Source organism: Centruroides vittatus, unplaced genomic scaffold, assembly GCF_030686945.1.
Source record: "Centruroides vittatus isolate TY-2023 unplaced genomic scaffold, ASM3068694v2 contig_377, whole genome shotgun sequence".
Taxonomy (NCBI): Eukaryota; Metazoa; Arthropoda; class Arachnida; order Scorpiones; family Buthidae; genus Centruroides; species Centruroides vittatus.
Window position 1 is genome coordinate 1,562,685 of NW_027122198.1, and position 25,098 is coordinate 1,587,782.

The following is a 25,098-nucleotide window of genomic DNA, read 5'->3' on the forward strand; positions in this document are numbered from 1 at the left end:
TAGAAATTTGTAATAAGATACTTAATGCAATTATAATAAAATATTAATTTTAATTAATTCAATATACGTTAAAATATGAAAATAATTGCACAATACATATTTATATTTTATAAAATAAAAGGGAAACTATGCTTCCACAGCTTCCATGGATGACACGCCACTAGGTATTAGATTGTTTATTTACTTTAGACATTTTTAAATTAATTAAATTCAATTAAAACTAAATTTATAAAAAATAGTGACATCACTTTTATTAGGTCAAATTACACTTATAAATTAATAAATAAAAAAACAATATGTTAAGAGAATAAACACACCTTTCACACTTTTTCAGCAACTAAATTTAATGAAAACAAATTTTTTTTTTGATTAAATTTAGTATGAAGCTAAAAATAGCAGTATTTGTTTGATATAATCTCTTATTTTGATAACTATTGAAAAGGGGTTTTGGATGAATAAAATGAATTTGTTATATTTTTCTAATCTAACATTCACTTGAGATCATGAATGATTGTTGCTATCAATTGAAGCATTGAAGGAAAGCAGAAAAGCAGTGTAATGCTATTGTTTACCTTTATTGAGGAAGGATCGGCAAAAGCTTCAATCTGAAATGCTTGTAAATAAAAGATTTGTGAATTAAATTTGTCTTCTGGATGATTCTTGACCTCAGGTGAGTGTTGGATTTGAAGGACATAATAAATTGTTATATTCATCCAAAACCCCTTTTCAGTGGTTATTAAAATAAGTATTTAAATTTAGTTTCTGGAAAAGCAATGAAAGGTGTGTTTAGTGTCTGATATACTGATGAAGTTCCAGCTTTGACTATTATCAAAAAAATATATATATTGTTCTAACAATGATAGAATTATTTACAAATCAACCTTTATGTATTATAAAGTTGTTCTGCTATGAATACGGCTGTCAAATTAAATTTTTTGATTTATAAGAAATTATTATAATCGTGCTGATAGAAGTATTAATAAGTTTCGGATTTTTATTCTTAAAAATTCTAATGAATTTAATTTCAATAAACAGAAAAACAAAATGTCCTATTAAATAAAGCAATGTAAGTTCTGATTATTACTTGGCTTAATTTCTCTTGATCTGGAAAAAGGATCTTGACAAATATGAAAATGTGATTGTTAACTTTGTGTGTTTTTCCTTTCCATTCTGTTTCATTTAAAGCATAAAAAATATAGATGAAATATAAATGTACTTTTAAATTTAAACTGTAAATTTTTCAAAAAATTTGAATGTTGTATGACTTGTTTTTATTCATGATGAAATTGTATGTTGATTTTAACATAAGTTAGAATGCTTTATGTTAAATGTGATTAAAGTTATTTATGTTTGTTTGAGTTATGAAAATTCAGATATAATAGTGCATTGTGTTTCAGATTATTGCTATGTTTTACATATTTATTAATATATTAAATTCCAATGAATAATTAGATATTCAGATCTAATAAACTTACCAGGTTTTTTTATATATAAACTTGTAGATTTTAATACGTAACATAGTTCGTAATAGTTGGAAAATTTAATATACAAAATGATGCTTTGAAATGCTCAAGAATATTTGAATAAAGATCAGTTAATATGAAATTCAGTTTTGGTAAATTATAATAATGATTTAGTAGTCTCTTAAATGTTTTAAAATAATTTTATTAAAAACGCTGTTAATTTTTACATATTTATTTTTTAAGGACGCCGACAGGAACCTGGTTGTTATCCATCAACAAAAAATTTATCGACTGTAACGGAACAATCTAAACAATATTCACAGTTAGAACAAACAGAAGGTAACCAATTTTGTTGAATACAATAAAACATTAAGTATTAATGTGGTTCATCTTTTGAAAATTTATTTATTTTTTGGAAATTTTATCTTTTGTCTGTTTGCATTTTATGGAAGAATTTATGATTTAAAACAGCAATAATTACTCCATAATTCAACTTTTACTTTTCAGTAAAAAGCAGACTGAAAAGTGAAAGTTGTACTTTTTACTTATCAGAAATTTTTTAAAATTATCTTAGTTTGTCACCAGCTGGGTTTTTCTAAAACAAACAGATAATGTAGTAGAATAATTTATTTTGAGATATTATTATTATATCTAAAACAGTTTAGAAATAAGATATTGAAAATTAAAAAATTATGTTAATTATTATTTAAAAAATTCAAATAGGATACAATTTTATATCAGCTTACAATGTAAGTAAAATATAAATTAATAAATAAACATTAGCAAACAAAATAAATAGTTCAGAAAAAGCATTAATTTTTTTTTAAAAAAAGGTTTTTGCTGAATCTCCTGTTTATTTTACTAATGTTTTTTTATTTATTAATCTGTTAAATGGAGTTGTGTGATATGGAAATGTGTGTAAAAAATAAGAACAGTTTTTTTCTTTTCCTGTAAGTGCATTTAGTAATAAGCATATATTCTTATGATGTAGAATAATTTGTTTATTCAACTCTTTCTAATATTTTAAAAAATACTACAGTAGTTGCCATAGAAATTGAATCATATATGATATATACCAAAAATTGTTTAGTAGATATGCAAAGTTATGATTATAATTTGTAATGATGAATGATAACATATGCATTAGAAAGAAGAACGCAAGAAGATATTAGAAAGAAGAACGCAAGGAGAGAAAACTGAAATAATTCAATTTATTACATATGATATAGTGAACTTAAGTGTTATTTTATATTACAGCTTCACCAGTACTGTTAATAAGCACTGTAATATCAAAATTTTTTAAACATTACAGTGCTTATTAACAGACATTACATTATAGATGTCTCAGAATTATTTAACATACGGCATCACATAAATGAAGAACAAAATTGAGGGTTGGTTGATGCCAGGTCTGGACTTTTAAATGAGCAAAATGAACGAATATGTTGAACGAAACCTGATTAATGTTAGCAAACTTCAAAATAAATAAATAATTGACTACTTGTCAAAAAGAAATTTATTATTATTCTAAAGACCAACTATTTACAGTTGTAATAGTAACAAACATGAAATAAGTTAGAAAAAAAATGAGCTGTACAAGTTATCAAAGTTTCAAACAATACTTTATGTAATCAGAACCAAAAACAGCAAGTATGTACAAAACTTCCTGGGAACTTAAAATTAACTTAGAAATAATCTTATAACTATCTCCACCAAAAATCCAACAAATGAAAAATGGACTTTTACAAAAAAGGTCTTATGATCTAATTCACCCAACTGTCACTAATATGAAACTTCTAATCCACCAGATGCAATTCAAAAGCATTTCTTTTTCCTTCTTCTTTTTCCTTTGTCTCAATCTCACTTGATCCTCAGTTTTACCTTGTCAGTTCTGAGTTCATCTCTTCTTATAGTGGGGTGATGATGCTGCATGAATAGTCCTGCTCGACCCTGTTTATATACTTAGAGTTAACATTGTTATTTAGGCTAATGTCAGACAAGTGTGAAAATGGATGGATACTGTTTTTAATTCATGGACATTAAAATATAGTTACAAAGTCACTGGTCAGATGGCGCTATATTTCACGGAGCATATTAGTGATTAGTTTTATTTCAGATGCATATAGAGAGGTTTCATGGTCACATGTCACATGATAAAATGCATGTTTGCTCTGCCCCTTTGCCATTTTTCTGGTCGCTTCCACTTGCTTAGCTTGCATGTGGTCTGTTATTTGACAGGTTGGCAGTGCCTTTGTTCAGTTTTAACTTACAAAAATACTGCAGTTTTATTTTCATGGATGAAGTTAAAAAAAGATTCTTATCTTAAGGGCTATTCTAGCAGTCTAACAGGATGAGATGCAGTTTAATATGAAGAGAAAATTTTGTTACGTCAAGGTTATCCATATGAAGCCAGCTTGTCAGACTTCATTGTAGATCAAGGTTGTGGCCTAAAGTAGAATTTGGTGACATTATAAACTATTTGGTTTTGATGACAAATTTCTACACCCTGTCACAAATGAAAGCTCATAAATCTTTAGAGGCCCATAACTATTTAACAAGTGGCTGAGTTTCTCCTGATATAAAAATGAAAGTAATGAATAGCAACGAAGTAATATTGCTTGGAAAGGTATGTCTTCTTTTGTTTGTTTAAACTACATATTTCTTAACTAAGAATTTTTGTCTGAAAGTAAAAAAGTCCTATTAAAAACAGCTGTGGCAATTTTTTTAATTCAAATTGTTCAGTACCTTTATTTTGTAGTTGAAATTAACATATAATAAGCCTACTTGTTTTTAGTTTTAACGTGTAATGTTTATAACTTTGCACTAGCTAAAGCCTGAAATTACATTAGTTGTTCATTTATAAATACACTACACCTAACTAAATTAATATAAGCAAATAAATAAACTCTGATTAATGTGTAAATCAGTAAACTCTGATCTGGGATTATAAATAACCCAGTGTTTATTGATGTAAATATTATTAATGTTAAAATTAAATGTTAATATAAATGTTCTAATGCTAGCACATTAGTAAAACTTCACACAATTTTCTTAAATTCTTGAGAATATTTTTTTTTTCCACATAATGTCTATTTTTTCAGGTTAGTCATTCTCAAAGCTTAAGAATTTCACCTTTAAAAGTGTGGATTCTTGGCAGATCTGCTGGAAAAATTATAACAGCTCACTGCAATTGCATGACAGGTTGCTCTTCAGCATGTTCACATGTTGATGCTGTACTGTTTGCTTTAGAAGTGGATGGTAGAATCCAGGAGCCAAAAACATCAACTGACAGCAGATGAGTGGTTGCCTCCACATTCAAGAATTCTTGCTCCTCGTCCATTAAAGGAAATAGATTTTAGATCATCAGTCTCAAAGTATAACTGCATGACTGGTTTAAATGTTAACCAAAGTTTAGGCAAAAAGAGAAACATGAAGATAACATCTATGACTGACAATGAGCTGGATTCGTTTTTGTCAGATGTAGCAAAATGTAATCCACAAGCTTGCATTTTGGCTGTTACACTAACGTTTTCGGATTGTTTTGTTCCAAGTGAGGATATACCTTTTCGTTTGACATTTGGAAATCTTTTCAATCCATCTTTTGTTGATCTGGAGTGGCCTGAGCTGGAAGAATACTATGGCAAACTATTTCAAGAGTTGCAACTTACAGAAGACCAGTAAAAAACATAAGTGCCATGACAACAAAGCAATACAAACAGAAACTTTGGTATCAGTATCAAGCTGGACTCATAACTGCATCTAATATGAAAGAAGCATGTCACACAAATTTAATTAATCCAGCAAAGTCGCTGATTAAAAAAATGTGTTATCCATTTGAACATTGATTCAGAAGTCCCTTAGTAAGATGGGGATGTGATCATGAAAATCATGCATGATTGAAACACCAAGAAAAACAAGCTAAACTACACCTTAACTTTACTATTAAAGATACAGGATTTCATGTGTTACCAGCTCATCCATTCATTGGTGCCTCACCTGATGATCTTGTAGACCAAGGGTGGGCAACCTTTTTTATAACATGGGCCAGAATAAATTTTACGTTTTTTCCGTGGGTCGTAGTAGTTAATTGACGCCTTCTTGTAATCTGTAATTTTTTAGTCTGCAAATATGAAATAAATAAAAAAAAAGTTAATTACTACATTTATTTCTCTTATCGTTTTCAAAAAATTACAAAGGATTGAAAAAATAACTATTAATTAGTTATTTTACCAATTTAATAATCTATTAAAGATCTTGCGGGCCAGAAACCTTTCGCGGGCCGTAGCTGGCTCGCATGTCGGGGGTTGCCCACCGTTGTTGTAGACTGCAACTGTTGTGGCCAAGGAGTGGTTGAAATGAAATGTCCTTGGTGTCAGCAGCAACAAAAAATTGATGAAAATATACCTAATTATTTAGTTAAGCAGAATGCTAATTACACCATTAGCAAAAGCTGTAATTATTACTACCAGATGCAAACACAAATATTTGTATGTAATGTTGAATATTGTGAATTTGTAGTTTGGATAGAGAAAAGTTTGCACATTGAGAAGATAAATCCTATAAAGGTTTACATTGTGGAACAGTATCATTGAAAAAACAAGAAATTTTTTTAAAATTCTGTATACTACCAGAACTGACAGCATGTTGGTATTCAAAACAATAAATTGAAATTGTAAATAAACATTTGTTAAAACATTACACAGTGTAAACTTGATTTTATTCAAATGGCACAACACTATTACATAAATTCATTAAAGCACAACTGACATGTACAATTTTTTTATCGACATGACATTGTCACATCGTCATGACATTGACACATTTTTTATCGACATGACATGACATTGTCATGTCGATAAAAAAATGTCACATGCTCAATTGGCAATGTCAACTCTAGTATTTTAAAATTATTTTTAATGCAACCAGTTACTCACTCCACATGGATTCTCAAATGAGACATCTTTCTGTTTTTTGCTACTTCCAATGCAGAGAGTTATTGTTTACCTCTGGTAAATGCTGGAACTGCTAGCTGAACCAGTAATTCCAACACCATGCACAACGTTGAAACCTCTGTCTGCTAGCACTAAATCCCCAGGCAGTAAATATCTAAGCAATCCCGAACGTTCAGTTAGGTGCTTGTCACTAACCCTTCCTTCCCAAGATTCTGATATAAAAGACACAGAACCTTGAAGAGTAACGCCTATTAAAAACTTTACTGTGTTATGGTGCTTATACTGGGACCATGTCCCTTTATGCATAATAGTGAAGTGGCATTATATAATGCATAATAGTGGATGTTGATGTTTACCATTCAAAAAATATTTAAAGTCTTAGAAGAAATTTTTCAGATGTAAGCAATTTCCAAGTGAAAACCAGTGTCTAAACCCCTATGATTTATTATTTAAATTTCTGCTATAGGTTCATATGGCTTCTTCTGTAATGATGATGACGTAATTCTTCTAACTTATCCATGTCTGTTCACTTAATCACTGTGTTTTTGTTCACTGCCTCTGTATCAGAGTTGTTGCAAGCCTTACTCTTCTTTAGATCATTTCTATGTTCATTTAATTTTTCACATATACAGTGTCTCTAATGTTGATGTATTCACATTCCCCACCATCACTATAAGTCAAATGGTATTTCAAAGTCAATTACTGGTTTTATCTTGTTCCTTTTTAATTTTATCATTCCTAATAATGTGGAAAAACATGAGTTTCCTTCTAACTGCTAATGAACTGTTTATCTGTTGGGCTCTTGAGGAATATTATGAATAGTTTATTACTTTCCTGGCTGTTATACATAACAGAGGGAAAGTATGGCAATCTGGAAAAAAAAATGATCCCCTCTCCCAGATTTTTACATTTTTGGGCTCAGGACACCTTGAAATGTTCAAGAAATGCAAAAAAATTTTGGGGTAATTTTTGTATGTATTGATGTTTGTGTGTTTGGGGGCATGATTTTGTTTACTCTATTTGAAGTTTAATAACTCCTGTTGCTTTTTGTTGAAAATTTCTGAAATTTTGCAAGGAGGTTTGTTTATTAGGGGATTGATGCTATTAAATTTTGATGGTTAAAGGTTGGGGGGTGGGAGATAAAGGAGATCATTTATCTTCATTAGGGTTAAACTTAATGGTGATTTTACTTGTTATTAACATACACAATTTTTATAAAACCCATCCCTACCCTCAAAATTAAGCCTTTTGCCATGTTATAATAGTTCAAAATATAAAATTTTTCAAAATAAAATATCACAACAGATGGCACCACACGTGCAATTTTAAATGTTGCTGGGAAAGTTGAGCAACATGTGATCAAATGTATTTTTTGAAATTATTTAATGAATAATTTCAAATAACACATTTGATCATAATGTTTAAATAGTATTTCACAGGTTCTTCCATGTCAAAAATTTTGTTTTAGCAGGGATGCACAACCTTTTCTGAAGAAGGGCCAGGTTAGGATTAAGTTTACTGACCAGGGGGCTGGACCATTTTACAATCGTCTTTGTTGACAAGAGTCTAATTATTTTAGCCATGGACAGTGTTGACAATCACAAGAAGTTTATAGCTTGACGTGGTTTGAAATAATTATTAAATCCAAAACGTTTTAGTGCAGTCAGCTTCCTTTTAGTCATATGACTCTATTCCAACTATTAATTTTCTTGGTCCAATGTAATAATTAAAAATTTTAGTGCAAAAAATTTTTTTTTCTATTTTTAGTCTATGGGAAGACATTGCTGTAAATAATTGGTTGTTATAGCTTTTTTACATTCCTTTTTGAACTCTGATTGGTTTTTTCTAGTTTGAATGACATTAGGTTGACGAATAAGTGTCTTTTCAGAAAAGATTGATTCAAATTTCCTAGTAAGTATCACACCCTCTTCGACTATACCAATCAGAATCTAGAATGTAAACAAATGTTAAAAAGTCTGTATTTTTATGGTTTTTCAGTGCTATTTTCACATATTTATATGTTATTTGATGCTATTTAGATAAATAAGCAAGTTTTCCGAAGCATAAAATTGAAAATTTTCCACAAAAATAGAAACTTCCTGATAACACTGAAAATGACATTCTAACATCACTTACTCTATTTGATTCTTCTAAAAATCATTATAATATTATGCATTAGATTTAAAATATTCGATATCTAAACCAGAAAGTGTGTTAGCTAGAAATAGATGAACTTCAACTGCTCCCATTTCTCACCTTGGAAAGTCATAAAACAGTTGGGTGCTAATGACTGCATGGAAGGGAAAAAGTTCTATACTTGAAACTTATAACTTGTTTGAGAGAGGAAAAACTTATCTAGCTAACAGATTAAAAAAAAATCAGTTCAATTTGATATAATTTTTTTTTGTCTAGTATGTAGCAAAGTGAGATTCACGGGAAAAATTTTACAGCTAAACATTTCAGATAAAACATTAATGGTTTTATTAAATAGTCAATCAACATGAAAATCAGAAAAATTAGAGCCAAAAAAAAAAAAAACAGAAAATACAGCAACTTTAGTTTGTTTGTTTACAAGCACACTTCGATAAAAGAGCTCGAGTGGGCATAGTTTTGGCAGCAATTTTCCCAGGTGTCAGATTCTCAGTTACTTTTATTGGATAAAGCCAAGTCTTTCAAGCCTAAAAGTGCCAATCTGAGCTTTTAAAACGAGTGTAAGTAATAATTTTATCGTCCAATGAAGTGGAAAAGGTTCTCTATAGACTTAACATAGGAAGGGTTTGTTTCACTTCATTAAGGTAACACGACCCACATTGCAACGGAGCGAGTAATCCATAGACACACTTGAAAGAAGGGATTTGGCTTGTACCTTCCGCAGGCTGCATAAACATTGAAAGGGCTCGAGTGGGCGTGGTTTTGGTTCCCAGTCTGCAGGTTGTGCATCTCTATTTTAGCCTACTGAAAAAAGATCAAAGTGGAAAAATATCATTAAAAAATTTTCTGAAATGTCTGTCAGTCAATGAAAGATCCCCACTCTGGAAAGGCTAGAAAGCGTTGCACAAAACTGTCTTTGGTTTTCAATCACTTCTTACTTTTCTGCCTGAATTTGCTATGTGATGTCATAAAATTGCTAGGTGTGTGGTGCATGAGACTTCCATTGTCTGGAAGCTTGACATTTTGCTGCTTTTTCCAAAGTGAGATTTGTGATTCAGTTTCATGCTTAATGTTGAAAAAACTGGACTGGGATTTTTATCATCACTTGTAAAACCAGTATTATATTTTTATTGTCTCTTTAATAAAAATATCACCAAATGATGATTTTGGCAATATGCAGTGCAATATCTGCATTATCTAATAAAGTATCCAATATGGACCAATTGAAAATTGATTCATATTTCAGTTTGTCAAAGGTTATATCATGGATGCTAACACTTTTCGTGAAGGTATTGTTGAAATGGTTTTGCTTAAGTGCAACATTTCTCACTACAGACTTGAGAACGAAGGATTCCAAAAAATTGAAGGTGAAATGGGTTGACAGTTTGGAATTTCAACAGAACATGATGCAGTTTATCATGTACCTACCTATTAGCACAGCTTGGTCTGGTTGTGTTGATCTTACAGAAACATCAAAGTTGAAAGTTATGCTACTTAAAGATAGACATGGCACTCATAGAAACAGAAATTTTCTTGTAATCAATGTGCACTTTACAAAGAAAATTGAAGTTGTTATAAAAAGACTGGATATTGTTGATACTGCAGGATGGCATAATTTTTTGTATGTGAAAAACCAGGTTAAAGTACCCAAACTTTAGACTTAAAGTTAAACTGGTTTAAGGTTTAAAATTACCCAGAGAGCATTCAAGTCGCTTGTCATACCGCATCATGTATAGCCACTATTTGAGTGATTTTGAACAAACAGTCTTCATTTTGCAGAGACAACCTTGCATAAAAGGTTGTTTCTGCAAAATGAAGACTGTTTGTTCCTGATGACTAGACAGGACAGAAGCTTGAAGACATTTTAGTTTTCTTCTATATTTTTTAAAATTGTGAAATAAATTATCTGTCTTTTTAATTGAAATTATGTTTAATTTTCTTGTTTAATTTTGAGTAGTGCATCTTATTGCTTTGTACATGTCAGTTGGTGGGGATGCACTATATCCTCACCTAGTTTGACCAAAATTGGTGCCCCCAATGTCATGCTGTCCTTACATAAGTTGCTGAGAGTGTAAACTGTTTTGTGAGAACTGGGAAGGCAAGACTTGTGCAGTGTTTCCAACTTATAATTGCAACAATAATTGCTAGTAGTGTAAACTCATATGGAAGTTGCATATGTGAAATTGTTGAAAATACATTGCCAGTCTATCTGCATCCTAAAAGAATCTAAAGGAAGGTGAGGCTTGCAACAACTCTGTCACACAGTGAACAAGAGCACAGTGATTAAGTGAACAGACATGGAGAAGTTAGAAGAATTACATAATCATGACATTATCATTACAGAAGAAGCCATAGGATCTATAGTAGAAATTTAAATAATGGCATCATAAATCATAGGGGTTTAGACTCTGGCTTTCACTTGGAAATTGCTTACATTGAAAAATTTCCCCTAAGACTTTAAATTTTTTTTTCTAAGTTTTGTTCCCATATTCTAAGTATTATCTAATAAACTAGTCTAATAAACATTAACTCATTTGTTGTAAATTACATATTTCTCTGCAGAATACAGTCAAACTCAGTTATGAAGAGCACCAGGGGAATGGCAAGATTTTCTTGTTTTATTGTTTTACCTGTTACTCATTATATCCATGAAAAGCAGTGGCATAACTAGATGGAGGATGATTGGTGCAAACTCATACAGGTGCCTTGTGAGTGGCAAAATATGTAGCTAAACCCTTGATTATTAGTAAAATCTATCTTTTAATTTTTAATTCTAAATAAGTTGATTCAATAAAAAAAAAACTGTATGAGGGGTGTTCGATATTAAAGGTACAAGCCAAAATTACACTAACATTTATAACTAAAGAAAATATTTAATACATTCCACAAAAAACTACATACTTTTGTTTATTTCTTGACATAATCTCCATAAACATTGAGATATTTATCCCAGCCTGACACTAGTTTGAACATTCCGTCACGGTACTGTTGCCTGTCAAGTTGCTTGAAGTAGTCCAGAACACTGTCTTGCAAATCCTTCTGATCCACAAAGCATTTCCCTGCCAAAAATTTCTTTAAAGGCCCAAATAAATGAAAAACCAAGGGGATTAAATCTCGACTACAGAGGGTGTAGTAGGATCTTCCAATTCCACTGTGCCAAACACAATTTGGTTTGATTTGACATGTGGAGTTTAGTCCAGATTTAGCTCCCTTGGATTTTCATTTATTTGGGCCTTTAAAGAAATTTTTGGCAGGAAAATGCTTTGTGGATCAGAAGGATTTGCAAGACACTGTTCTGGACTACTTCAAGCAACTTGACAGGCAACAGTACCATGACGGGACGTTCAAACTAGTGTCACGCTGGGATAAATGTCTCAATGTTTACGAAGATTATGTCAAGTAGTAAACAAAAGTATGTATTTTTTGTGGAATGTATTAAATATTTTCTTCAATTATAAATGTTAGTATAATTTTGCTTGTACCTTTAATATTGGACACCTCTTTTAATTACATTATACTGTATAATTAAAAATACAGTATAATGTAATCACAATATAATTATATACAATATAAGAACTACAATATGATTAATATTAAACAATTTATTTTTTGTAATTAAAAATAATACTAATTAATAATATATCCAATTTTAGTTAGTCTTTTTGTCTACAAGTCTTAAAATTGATGATTGCTTTATTTTTCCATAATTGTGATAATGTTGAAGAAGACAAAGAAAGCTTTCTACACACTTTGACATTTTTAGCAGCATGTCCTAACTTGCAAGTAATTTCTACTTTTTTGTAAACCAAGAGCTGTTTTCTTTTTTCATAGACATTTGTCTCAAGGAAGGGTTTATTTCTAACTACACTATATGGTATTTTTACAATTGTTGTGATGATTAGATAAATTGGCAAAGCCAGGGTAAGAAGCTAGTGAAGAAAGAGAGGGACAATCACCAAAAAGAAAGTTAAATGATAAATAGGTCTGTAATCTGTGCAAATCATAAAACTAATTATTCACTAATCATAAAAGTAAGTAACCCTTTCAGTTTTATCTCTTCCAAGAAGTTGGAACTGCATTTTTTACTACTAGAACAATTATGGTTGTTCATATCTTTGCATAGCTACCAAAAGTTTGCTTGGTATATCCATGAAGTATTCTTGTTATGAGTATGAGAAAATATATGGAGATAGATGTGTGTAAATTAAAATTGTTATGGCATTTTGCTCATTTTAACCTGAACTCATTATATCCTTATTCTTTATAACTGAGTTTGACTGTAATTATTCTGGATTTTATTCAATTACTATGACAACAGTGCTCCATGTTCTAATCTTTTATATTGTTTTTGTCTGAAGATTGGTGACTAGCTCAAAAATAGTTTTGTTTTTATTTTAAACTCTGGTAAAGTAATTATTTTAATTACACTCCAAAACTGGAATGTCTTTTGTAAATGAAGACAAATACTCAAAACCAGCAAAAATGAACTGAAATTAGTATTTTTACTAATGTTTTCATTTGTTTGTAACAGACATCTTCAGGTATCATGTACTGTACATAATGCTGTACTGTAATCTAAGTGAACAAATTAAAATTGAATACAATTTTTCAAATAAATTATAAATGTAGTTTAAAATTATTTTTTGACCATTAAAGTACAAATACCAATTATGGAAGCACACATTTGCATGATATAGTGAGATGTATTTATATAGAAAAAAACCTATGATCAGAACTATCCAAGGTGTAAGAAAAAGAAAAAAAACTTTACATCAGTTCATTTTAAAAAAATCATGCCATACTGTGGATAATATGTTTGTTTTTTTAAAATTAATCCCTATCATATTCTTAAGGCCCTGTAGATTTCAATGACCTCCAGGTATTTAAGGCACACCTTAAATATCTGGAGACCTTACTGTTTTTTTTTTCTTGTTTTTTCTGTGGCAACTAGGTGCATAGACAGACACTGTTTTTTTTCTTATTTTTATACCATGGATAGTTCTAATGTATAGGTTTTTTTTATGTATATTGTGCAAATGTGTACTTCCATTAAGTGGAAGTTTATAATTGGTATTTGTATTTTAATGGTAAAAAAATGATTTTAAACTAAATTTATGATATGTTTAAAAAAATTGCATTCAATTTTAATTTGTTTGTTTAGTTCTGTGTTATGTGTATTGTACCTAAAGATGTCTGTTACAGACAGACAAATACAGTAAAACTACTATTTTGTTAACATGTACTGGTTTCAGGTGTTTGTCTTTGTTTATGTAATTATTTCATTTCTTTTAAGTTTTTGATGGTGCCTTTTTTCATTTATAATTTATAAATTTTAATTTTTAGCTTGTCTAAAGAATGAAACATTAAAACCATCATCTTCCAATTCAATTATGTCACCAGATGGAGAGGATCCTTTTCCTCAACCATCAACTAATAGTGCAAGATTTGCATCTGAAACTGCTGAGAGTGAGGTAAATAAAATATTTTTCTGCGCAATTTTTAATAAAGTTGTTATTAGTTCTAATGTTTAGATAGATATACATTATAAAAAAGATGAAAATTTTTCTTCTATATAAATCTGTTTGATATTGTTTTGTTTAAAAATATAACAAATATAAATAGAAACTATACTTGTATAGTACACTCTTGATTATCTTGGATGAGTGGAAAAAATGCCATCTTGGTTAATTTGGCATAATTTAAATGCTGTAACCAGTAAGTTGGAATGGATAAAACAAAAATAAAATATTTAGGTAATGTGCAAAAAGTTTCATTTAAAGTCAGAAAGGTTAACACAGGAATACAACAGCATATAAAAGGAAATTAAAAGAAAAAACTTTTCAAAAGAATGAGTTTAACTATTTTAATTCTTTACCACTTAAAGCAGGAAGACAAATGTTTACATTTTTCCTTCATTTATCTTTTGGAAAACTGTGCTCCACATGTTTTTATCATTGGTTTTTCAGCAAGAGCAAAATCTTATTCCAAATAATCTAGTAGGGCTTTATATGGGTTTTTAGTGCATCTCTGTGGCTGATCTATTTCTTTCATGAAGCTGTGTTCAGTATCCACATCATCCATGTTTATCAGTTCAGTATTGGTGATGGCTGCTTTACCATTGGTCATAATTTATTACACGTTGTTTGCCATTTGATACTTCTTGACCAAGTAAATCTCTATATGTGTTTAAATATATCTTCCACAACCTTTAAATTTCCAGTACAAAACGAATATGGTCACTGAACTAATGTTTTTGATTATTAACCAAGATCTTCATCAGGTTCTTTGTCATTCCAAAAATGAAATGTTAGGAATATAGAACGTTTTTTGAATACAAAATTAATTTTCTCCAGTATGTAGTAACGACCAAAGATTTTGAAATAATTTACTGGACCAAAGTCTCATAATAATGATGTGGACTATCTTCTAAGGAATAATATATAACTACCAATGAGGATGCTCATTACAAGTATAGCGCCAGGCATAAGATATTACGTTACTATCTTTGAAATTAATACAGTTCCCCGAGTTGGTTGCTTTGTAAATCTCAAGGGTTTCCAAGACCCTGATGTGGTTCATTTTGAATGATTTATTTTTATGAGACTGGTGTTATTTAAGTTCATTCATATATGTTGGGACCCGTCCCTCATCATCTGGTCATCTCATTGTGGGCCTGGCTGAATTCATAATGGGCTTGCAAAAAGAGGCCCTCTTAGTTCCCACAGGGTGAAAAGAGTTAAAAAAAAAAATAGTTGGAGACCTGACTTTATCAATAATGGAACGAAGTTGCATGCCTGGTTTGTGTGTTTTAGTGAACACAAAGAGCCTTGGGGTGTCTGGTGAGCTCTCTGTAAATGTAACATTTTAGCTAACTTAATCTGGTGACTATTTTGGAGGTGCTGCAAATAGTCTTTGTTGATCAGTTCACATTTTGTAGCTATGAAATAGTCATTTAATTGAGAAAGGTATGATGCTCTTTTCATTAGAATGAGGGCTGTGCTTTTGTTGACTTTTAAGAAGGTAATTTGATTATCGTGGGGCCATCTGCTATTCCCGATGATGTTCCAGATCATTCTATCTATTTTGGTGTTTCATTCTTTCTGTACTTTGAAAAACATTTTTCAACAAAAAAATTCTTTATGTTAGGGATTATCTTGTCTAGATGTATAGTAGTAGATGATTGTGGATCAGACATGAGGCCGTATTTGAATATGTTCTTCAATGCATCTGATAGTGTTATGTGGTCCCAGCATATCAATGGGAGTTCAAAGGATATAGGATGCTTCTTTGGTTGATTTTATAATATCTATCTTAGTTTTTTTCATGTAATTGTATTGCAAAGCCTTGGATACTCGGTGTTCCAGTCTGATAACTTTTCTATTCACCTCTGGCAGGAGATTAGGATCTTTGTTAAATATGTCATTTTCCAATTTATCTTACTTTTTATCTTTAAGTTGTTATCATCTGTCTCTGATTGGAGTTTAAAAAAGGATAAAGATTCAAATTGATACAAAATAGTTTTTTTGGTCATTATTATTTCAATATGTAAATAATCTTTGCACTATATGGTTCAGCTAATTTGAATATATGCTGGTTTAGGTGCTTTGTCTCTGTGTAAGTAATATATTCCAGTTTTACCAATCACATTACACTTTAAACACTTTTCCAGCATTAGTTTAATCAAAACAAATGTTTTCGACCCTGTTCAGAGGACTGCCTCAGATTAAAAACATATTAAAATACAAATTAAAGAAAAGAACTGTTCTAGTGGTAGAACTATAACTGCTGTTTTTAAATTTACAAAATTTGAAAACAAACGATTTACATATTTTAAAAGTTCTACAAACAAATAATTTACATATTTTTAAAAATATTAAAATAAATAAAAATAAAATAAAATAATTACACACATTATTAACAAAAATTTTTTTAAGTTGAGTCTATGTCGTTCTCTTGCCTCATTGGGTTATCAACTAGAGACTGTCATGCTTTGGATAATGTTTCTTTCTCCTTGAAATTAATGCATGCACCCTTTCTAGATACTTGAAATATTTCAAAAGCTTCCATTGATTGTTGATGTCAAACACCTTTTTTAATAATTTAGCCTGGTCCCAACATGCTGACACCCCTGGCTCGCTCAGAAACTGGGCAAGCACTGTGGATAGACTGTTTGTATGAACATTGTATTTATGTTTCCTGAGCTTTTGAGTTAACGATCTTTTAGTGCTGAGATTTTTATATTAATGTGATATATCACATGAGCATAAAATTTTTTTTATATTAGATAGTTTTTAGTTCTTTAGTATATGGGTTGTATTAACTACTGTAAATACAGTGCACTGTATATATCAAAAATTCTTTTGTATTGGTTGACTATTAGTGTTATAATTGTATGTATGCTAAGTTGGTATTATGTGTTTGTAAGCTGATGAGAGGTCCTTGCACTCAAAAGGCATCCTTTCCTAAATTTGATGGTGATTATTAAAGACTAATTTTTTGTAAAAGAACTGGTCTATTTTTTGGTCGGCCTTGGTGTGATAAGCCCTCCAAATTGTTAAAATCCTATTTATTAGAGTTTTCTAACTCTATCTAAATTAAGTTTTTCTGTTTTGTAATTTTTTTCTCCAGAAATATTCAGAGTCCTAAAGAATATATATGGGATTTTTTAAAATTCATAGGAATGATTGATTTCTATAAAAAAAATTTCTAAATGTCAATAAAAATACATTTTTGATTACTCATTATTAGAAGTACTTTCACATTGGTTTCATTCAAATTTGATAAATATTTTTATAAGAAACAATAAAATTACTGTTTAACAAATTAACTTTAAGATTTGATTTCATTTCTAAAACCATTTTTATTGGCATAAAAATGCCAATGAAAAATCATTGGCATAAAAATCAAATAAAAAAAAAGAGAAGTAAAAATGTCTCTCTTTATATTTGATGTTTTGCAACATATTTAAGAATAATCAAAATCAGGGGGATGACTTTGATAATATTCTTTGTCAATATTCATTTATCTTAAGCATAGAAACTAGTGAAGATAAATGACAACAGGAAACTGGAGAATCAAAGATATAAAACAAACTCCTTGCAACACTCCAGCAATAATTTATTGTAACCAAAAAACGTTTTTGATTTAGCATGATGGATCTTTTTCAGTTTTTGAATAGAATACAATAAATAATGTATTAGAATATATAATAAATGTAAAGTGGAAAAATTTGACAGAACAGAACCTGTTCCATTTAAATGTTTAACTGCAAGATAAAAGTTAATAAAACAATGAAAAATTGGAAATTAAAATGAAACCAAAACTACGTAAGAATGCTTAAAGATACTCCTTATTCAGCTTGCTAATTAAATGTGTTAGATTTTATATAATGTTATGTTTCATATAAAGATTTTCAAGTAGTAGACAATGAATTTGCATTCCAGACATTAACACATCCCTGCTCTTTGTGTGCTTTGTAAATTTCAAGGATTTCCAAATGTTTTAAGCTAACCATATCTCTTTCTTTCTTATGATTATAGAGTTGTCCCAAATTACTTCTGCTCTGGGTTACTTAGTATATTCCTAGATCAGTGTTCCATAGATCTTTCTTCACAATCCATTTATGCTCTTTCTCTACTATTGAGGTTCTACGTGGTTGCATCAATGTATTTCAATGTAGTGTTGAATCAGTGGTCCTGTATAGGTATAGAATAAATGCTTAAACTGTAAACATCATGCGGGTTTCTATCATTGTGTAATAGCCCTCATACCACTGGATTAAGCTTATAGGTAAAGATAAAATTGTTGAAGTGCATAATCTCCTCATGTATCCTATGGGAGACAGGAAAATATTTCAATATTTATCAATTTGTTACAATATCCATATTGGAACAACCTTTCTTAATGTAATTAAACTCCTTTAAGATATGTATATTTGTGCAGTGTACAAACACTCTTCTTATTAAGGATAAGATGGCAGATTGCTTGATTTGAAAGGGGTCAGTTGAAATGTGTGGAATGAAAATAGGGTGGTAGCTAGGTTCCTGATATATGGCGATGTGGCACTCACTCTTTTTAAGGTGATGTCGATGTTCAAAAAATGAACTTCTGTGTGGTTTACTTTATGACCGAGTTCTGTTCCAACGACTACGTTGTTAAGCGAATTGGTCAATAAGCGAGGAGCTTGCTCCAGGAATAGAGGATCGTTGTAAAATTATAGAAATTATGCAACAAACTTCAAATTTGTTCATAAAAAGACTATTATAGTACTCTATTAGCTTATTATGTTACTATAAGACTATTATAGTACGCTTAGTGCGCATGTCACCATTTGCCACTGACCGACACTCAAGCTGAGAAAAGGGATTCCCCGAATTGCAGGTCGAAACTTAATTGGTCGTAAGTGCGAGTGGTCGTTAAGCAGATAGGTCGTAAAGTGAGGAGTACCTGTATTGTTATAATTGTAGTCAAAGTCCATTCAACTACAATTAGAACAAAATTCATGGATTGTCATTAATCCTTTGGAGAAAGTATTGCATGCTAAGTTTGGTGCACCAATATATGAAGATATTATTGACATTGTGTAGATTTGGTGTTGAAAAGCTGGAACTGTTTTTTTCTAAATGTCAAGAGTTGACACACAGTTTCTGAAATGAGACTATCCATGGACACACTTCTGCATTGTATATAAACCTTGTTATCTAATATATTTTTTTTTTGTATTCTGTTTAAGAAACCGAATATCCATCAAGCTGGATTGAAAACCTTGTTGGGTACATTAAATTTTTGCTACAGTGTTGTAAAATGTTTGCTTTATTTGTTTGAAACTAATGCTATCAAATATACTCCCACAACTGCCGTAAATGAATGGGCTAAATTTGGATATAATGATGATAAATTAGAAATGAATGTGGCATTAGAGTGTGGCATTAGGTGCCATTTCTTATTAAAATTAATAATTATAATATTTAATTAATTAATTTAGATTAAACTGGAAGAAGAGAATCGGAAGCAGGACTTGAACCTGTAACTCCTGCTTACCTTGCGGACATGTTGCCAGTTACATTACCTGGATCTTTAGTCTGATCTCCTCTTCCTATATATATAAATTTAACATACAACCATCGACAGTTATTATCTTTATAATCTGTATAACCAGTAGGAGTTTCGAGAAGATACTGGAGAGGGGTTGCCCCCAAGGATCCTGTATCGGACCACTACTCTGGAACGTTCTAGCGGACACGGCGCTGCGACTAGTCCTTCCGGACAACGTCCAGCTGCAGGCTTATGCTGACGATCTGTTGTTAGTAGTCGCCAGTTACAGTCGTAGCGAGACAGAGACTCGCGGCAACGAAGCAATAGAACGACTCACTCGCTGGGGAGAGCTGCATAAGCTATCCTTTAGCCCTGAGAAATCGGAGGCCCTGATGGTGGCCCGGACTGGTGTGTTGGCTCGCCGACCGATATACAGGATTCGGGGTAACCCCATTCGAAGGGTGAACGAGCTGAAGTACCTCGGTGTCATCATCGACCAGACGCTATGTTGGACGCCACATGTGAGGAGTGTTCGGGAAAGAACAAACCTCACGATAGCAGCACTATCAAGACTAGTTAGGCAGGATTACGGCCTCAGCAGGCACGCGCTTCGATCCATCTATAAGATGAGTGTAGAGCGCGTCGTCTGCTACGCCTGTGGAATTTGGTGGAAGGACTCCGCCAACCTCAAACAGAGCAGGACACTGCTCACGATCCAGAGACCCGCTGCCTTGCGGATCACCAGAGCATACAGAACTGTGTCTACGGAGGCGGCCCTGGTCTTGGCCGGGCTACTTCCGTTGCCGTTGGTCGTCAGCCAAGAGGCAGCCTTCTACAGGACAACTGTGGAGGGCATAGAGGCAAAGCATTGTAATCAGATGTATTCAGCCAGACCAAGACGTTTGGCAGACGTTTTGAAAGTTCATCCGGCCCAAAGGATCGGACTAGACTGGGATGTTGGTGAACCGACAGGAATCGGCGTTGAAATATACACTGATGGCTCTAAAGACGGCAGCTTAGTAGGTGGTGCATTTTGTGTCTATTCCGTTGGGATACATGTGTACTCTCAGTCAGTCAGATTGAATGAGGAGGTGTCCGTGTTTCAGGCAGAACTGGTGGCTCTGGTGGGGGCGTCCCAGTGGATCCTATTACATCCGGGTCCAGAGCCTGTCACGGTTTACTCTGACAGCCAATCGTCGCTTCAGGCATTGAGCGACGGGTACCATAGAGACGAGCTGGTACAAGAGATCAGAGGTAGGGTACTGAGGGCGAGGCACGAGCGACACGTTGCCCTGAGGTGGGTCCGAGGCCACATTGGGATCTTGGGCAACGAGCGTGCCGACCAACTGGCCAAGGCAGGGGCTAGGGGCCCATTTGTAACGAGGACGGTGGAACCCTCTGCAACATACATAAAAGGTACTCTACTGCAGCGATCAATGATGAGTTGGCAAGAGAGCTGGACTCTAAGTACGGTTGGTAGGTCGACCCACGCCTTTGTGCCTGACGTTGGCCTTACCCCAGTGAGTTGTTGTAGGTTACTTACGCAGATACTGACCGGACACGGGAGGTTTCCCCACTTCAAGTCCATCTTTGGACAAGGAGATGGTTGCTGCTCCTGTGGGTGTCCTCGCGGTGACGCGAGACACTACGTACTTGACTGTCCTCTTACAGAGGATTTCCGCCAAGGGGCTGGCCAAGTCGACTGGTCCAAGCCGCCTGAACAAGTACTTCAAACGCTAGCAGCAAGTAAAGGAAACCTAATGAAACTAAAGGAATTGATGGTTAAAGTTACAGATCTATTTGATCTATGAGCCCAGCGGACACACTGGGCAGGGTGTCTCCTTCTTGTAGGGAAGAGTACCCTATATTAATGCTTGGATATTATTTTCAAAGTGCTAAATGACAGAGCAAAATTTCTAAGTGCGGCGTAAGCTGCACAAATACAAAAGTTATGCCAAGTTAGTGAGTTGGGGCTAAGAGGACGGATGGCAGCCCAGGAGATGTCTTCGGCACCCCAACTAAAAAGAAAAGAGTCAGTGACTACCTTCGGGTAAGAGACCAAGGCCCATGATTAAGGCATAGTCTCTAGAACCCTGTGGTGCCTTGTGGCGGAGCAGGGGAAAGAGTTACCTTATGAGGCTAATCTGTATAACAGGTTTTCGATTGGTGTGTATATTTGTATATCTATACCTTGCCAGAGGTTGCAATGACCGTCAGTGGTCATATCTTAAACTTATATATACTCAGTCAGTCAGTCAAAATAATCTTTATTCTCTGGCGCTGCTGAGCACAGCCAGGCAGAAATACAGAAAAATACATAGTAGATACATGCTGTTAGTCATACAAGGGATACAATAAAATGGTAGGGAAAAGGGAAAGTAAAATAAAATAAATGAGTTAAAATAAAAAAATTAAAAATTACATAAATGATTAAAAAAAATGAAGAGTAAAAATAAAAGTACACTATAAGTAAAGTAACATTATTGTACATTAAAGTCTAAATGCTGTAATAGCAAAGCAACAAGGCTAGAGTGAATCAGATCACAAGAGAGCAGGTCAACAGATCTCATATCTAATAGAGTAGAGTGAAACAAATTCCTTTAACAAGTTAAAGTTGCTGTTGCTTTGTAAGAAAAAATCAGGCTTTACTGGCCAGTCTATATTGTTCATTTTGGCATGCTGCATGCACTGATGCCTGATGTCATCCAGCATAGGACAGTTGTATAAATAGTGCATGACACTGTCCTGCACCCCACAGAGCTGACAGCAGTCAGAATTAGAGTGGTGAAACCTTTTCAGGTAAACACGGAAGCGCCCATGTTCAGTCAAAACTTGGGCTAAATCATGTGTGGGCTGAATCCATTTGCTGTGAATACGTTCCTTGACCTTTGGGATAAAACGTCTTGTTATGTGTTGTTCTGGGATCTTGTCCCAATCCAGTTGCCAGGTCTCCAAGGCATTGTCCCAGATAAGGTATTTAAGTCTTGACTTAGGAATGAGATTGTAGGCAAGGAGTATCAGGATTAGGCATTACATTTCGTGCCAGGAAGTCATCCTGTTCATTACCTGGAATGCTACTATGTCCTTTGATCCAGTTGATGGCATACTTATTAAAAGACGTTGAAGCTGCAGCGAAAATGTCATTTGCAACAGAGTGAGTATTATGTTTGATTCCCCAAAACAGCAACAGTCGCAGCACTGTCTGTGAAGATGTTTATTGGTTTGTTCACAAAGTTAGTGTTGCACCAGTTGATTGCCATTAATACAGCGAAGATCTCAGCTTGAAAGACAGAGAATTTTGGGTGTAGAGCAAAGGAATCATTGTAAACCTCTTAATCAGCTTGAAAGATCACAAAGGCACTTGCCATGCCATCTGTTGATTTGGATCCATCTGTAAAATCTTCAATCTCTGTAGAGGTAACACGAAGAGAGAGTTCCTTCCTTAAAGCAGGATGTGGGAGTGTAGATACAGGCCTGCCTGATTCAAACATGGTGGCATTAAAGATGGTTCCATTAATATCAACATCCCTGCCCCTAGAGATACAAAAACATTTGCTATTAAATTGGAGAAATTGTAGGACGGGGAGCTTCCTAGCCAGGGAGGGCTGCATTCGAAACAGTGGAATAGCACCTGATAAGTTGTAATAAGGCAATTCATTGTGCAGACCTCAGAAGTCGATGGTTATGAGATTGAGAGGCAGCAGTGCTCCAAACAGAGATGCATATGAAATGGTTGGTAAAAACAGTTGCCTCAAAACAGAGGCTTCAAATACATCTGGCAACCCTTAAAAGACCATTAAAGATCAAGTTACTTCCTTATATATACTGGAAGAGGAGATTGGACTGAAGGTCTGGGTAGCACAACTGGCAATGCATCCGTATGGTAAGTGGGAGTTATGGGTTCGAGTCCTGCTTCGGGCCAATTCTTTTTTTCTAGTTTAATCTAAATTAATTAATTAAATAGTATAATTACTAATTTTAATATGAGATGGTGCCTAACTCCACACACTAATGCCAAATTCATTTCTAATTTATAATCATTATATCCAAATTTAGCCTGTTCATTTATGACAATTCTGGGGTTTTTGATTGGTGTGTATATTTGTAATGCTATCAAGTTTTTTTATTAAATTGTTGACCTTGCTATTTCAGTGCATATCATATTGTTATAAATGTATTGTCATATATAACTCAAAAACTGGATAAGTATGAACAAAACACAAAAATAAACTACACTTCATTTACAAACACATGGAATAAATGATGACTGTGTATTATGTAAAAATTCGTAAGAACTTTTTCAAAACAAGTTTTATTTTGTTAATTTGTTGATAATGATTTCATTTTTTTAAAATTAAATTTTCAGCTTTCAAGTCTTACAGCTTATAATCAAGCTACAGGTAGTTATAATAAGTCTTCAGCTCCACAGATTGTCATAGAACCACCCACTTCTCAATCTGCTGTCTTTTCTACAGAACTTGGGTCAGAAATACAATCACAGTTAGATCATACAATAGAAAATGATATTATTCAGTCTAAGCAAGAAAAAGATGATGATAAATATGAAGGAACTACTGATTCCCATGGCATTGGTATGTGTATTAATAATGATTTTTATGTATGGGTACGTAGTTAAAAGTTAAGCTATTTTGCATCATATATTTTTACTATAAAACTTTATTCCTGTGTTTTATGTATAAATTATATTTAATTGTATAGTCATTAAACAGTCACATACAGGGGGAATCAAAAGTAGGTGGATATTTATTGAGATTACATATACAATTATATTTACTAATACAATACAATACAATTTTATCAAGACAAGTATTCAAACTCCATTACAATTTACACAGCTTTGAAGTCTATATTTCACCAGTTTATGCTTCAACAAACATTTTTTGCACAAATATCTTTGTGTATTAGTTTCTTGAAATGCATCTCTGATGTAATTTTTTAACCATAACCATAACAAAGTTAAATATATTTACCATTGTTATAGTTTAATCCTAACACAAACCCTATTCTACCTACTGTCCACCTACTTTGGTTTACCCTGTATATTAATATTTGTAAGACCTGATACTACTATGAAAATATGATGTTGATCTACAATGAATAAAAATATATCAAAATTAAAAATTCTTTTTAGGGTCTAATAATTGCTAGAGAAATGCAAATTCAGAAGTAAGAGTATCTGTCTTTGAATAAATTCTATTAAATTCAGTAAGTCATCACTCAATTGATGTTGATGATGATGATCTAATTTTTGAAAATCAAATAATTGTTAACTTCTTAAGCATTGAATGTAAGAGAAAATTTAAATTATAAAACTGTAGAGTAAGGTTAATTATTCTCAAAACATATATTTTATTTAAAATTTGTAAATGACATATGCTGATAAATGATGGTCAGTTTATAATTTTTATGGCAAAAGCAATGCTAGTATGGCTGACTTATTCTATTTTCAAACATTTAAACTAACAATCAAAATTAGT

The 25,098-nt window shown here is 32.5% G+C and overlaps 2 protein-coding genes across 3 annotated transcripts in view; both read left to right on the forward strand.

The window, feature by feature from the left end:
• The window catches only part of LOC136975643 (constitutive coactivator of PPAR-gamma-like protein 1 homolog), a 166,405-nt gene that overhangs the window by 52,230 nt on the left and 89,077 nt on the right, over positions 1-25,098 (forward strand). For both annotated transcript variants that reach the window (XM_067270729.1, XM_067270730.1), the window contains exons 4-6: positions 1,707-1,802; positions 13,910-14,037; positions 23,967-24,192. In XM_067270729.1, coding sequence (XP_067126830.1) covers positions 1,707-1,802; positions 13,910-14,037; positions 23,967-24,192 — 450 coding nt within the window. The remainder of the gene's footprint in view (positions 1-1,706; positions 1,803-13,909; positions 14,038-23,966; positions 24,193-25,098) is intronic.
• On the forward strand, positions 4,420-6,238 carry LOC136975678 (uncharacterized). The gene is made up of 2 exons (XM_067270782.1): positions 4,420-5,306; positions 5,715-6,238. Exons 1-2 carry the CDS (start codon positions 5,159-5,161, stop codon positions 6,053-6,055), a joined length of 489 nt encoding a protein of 162 aa, XP_067126883.1. The 5' UTR covers positions 4,420-5,158; the 3' UTR covers positions 6,056-6,238.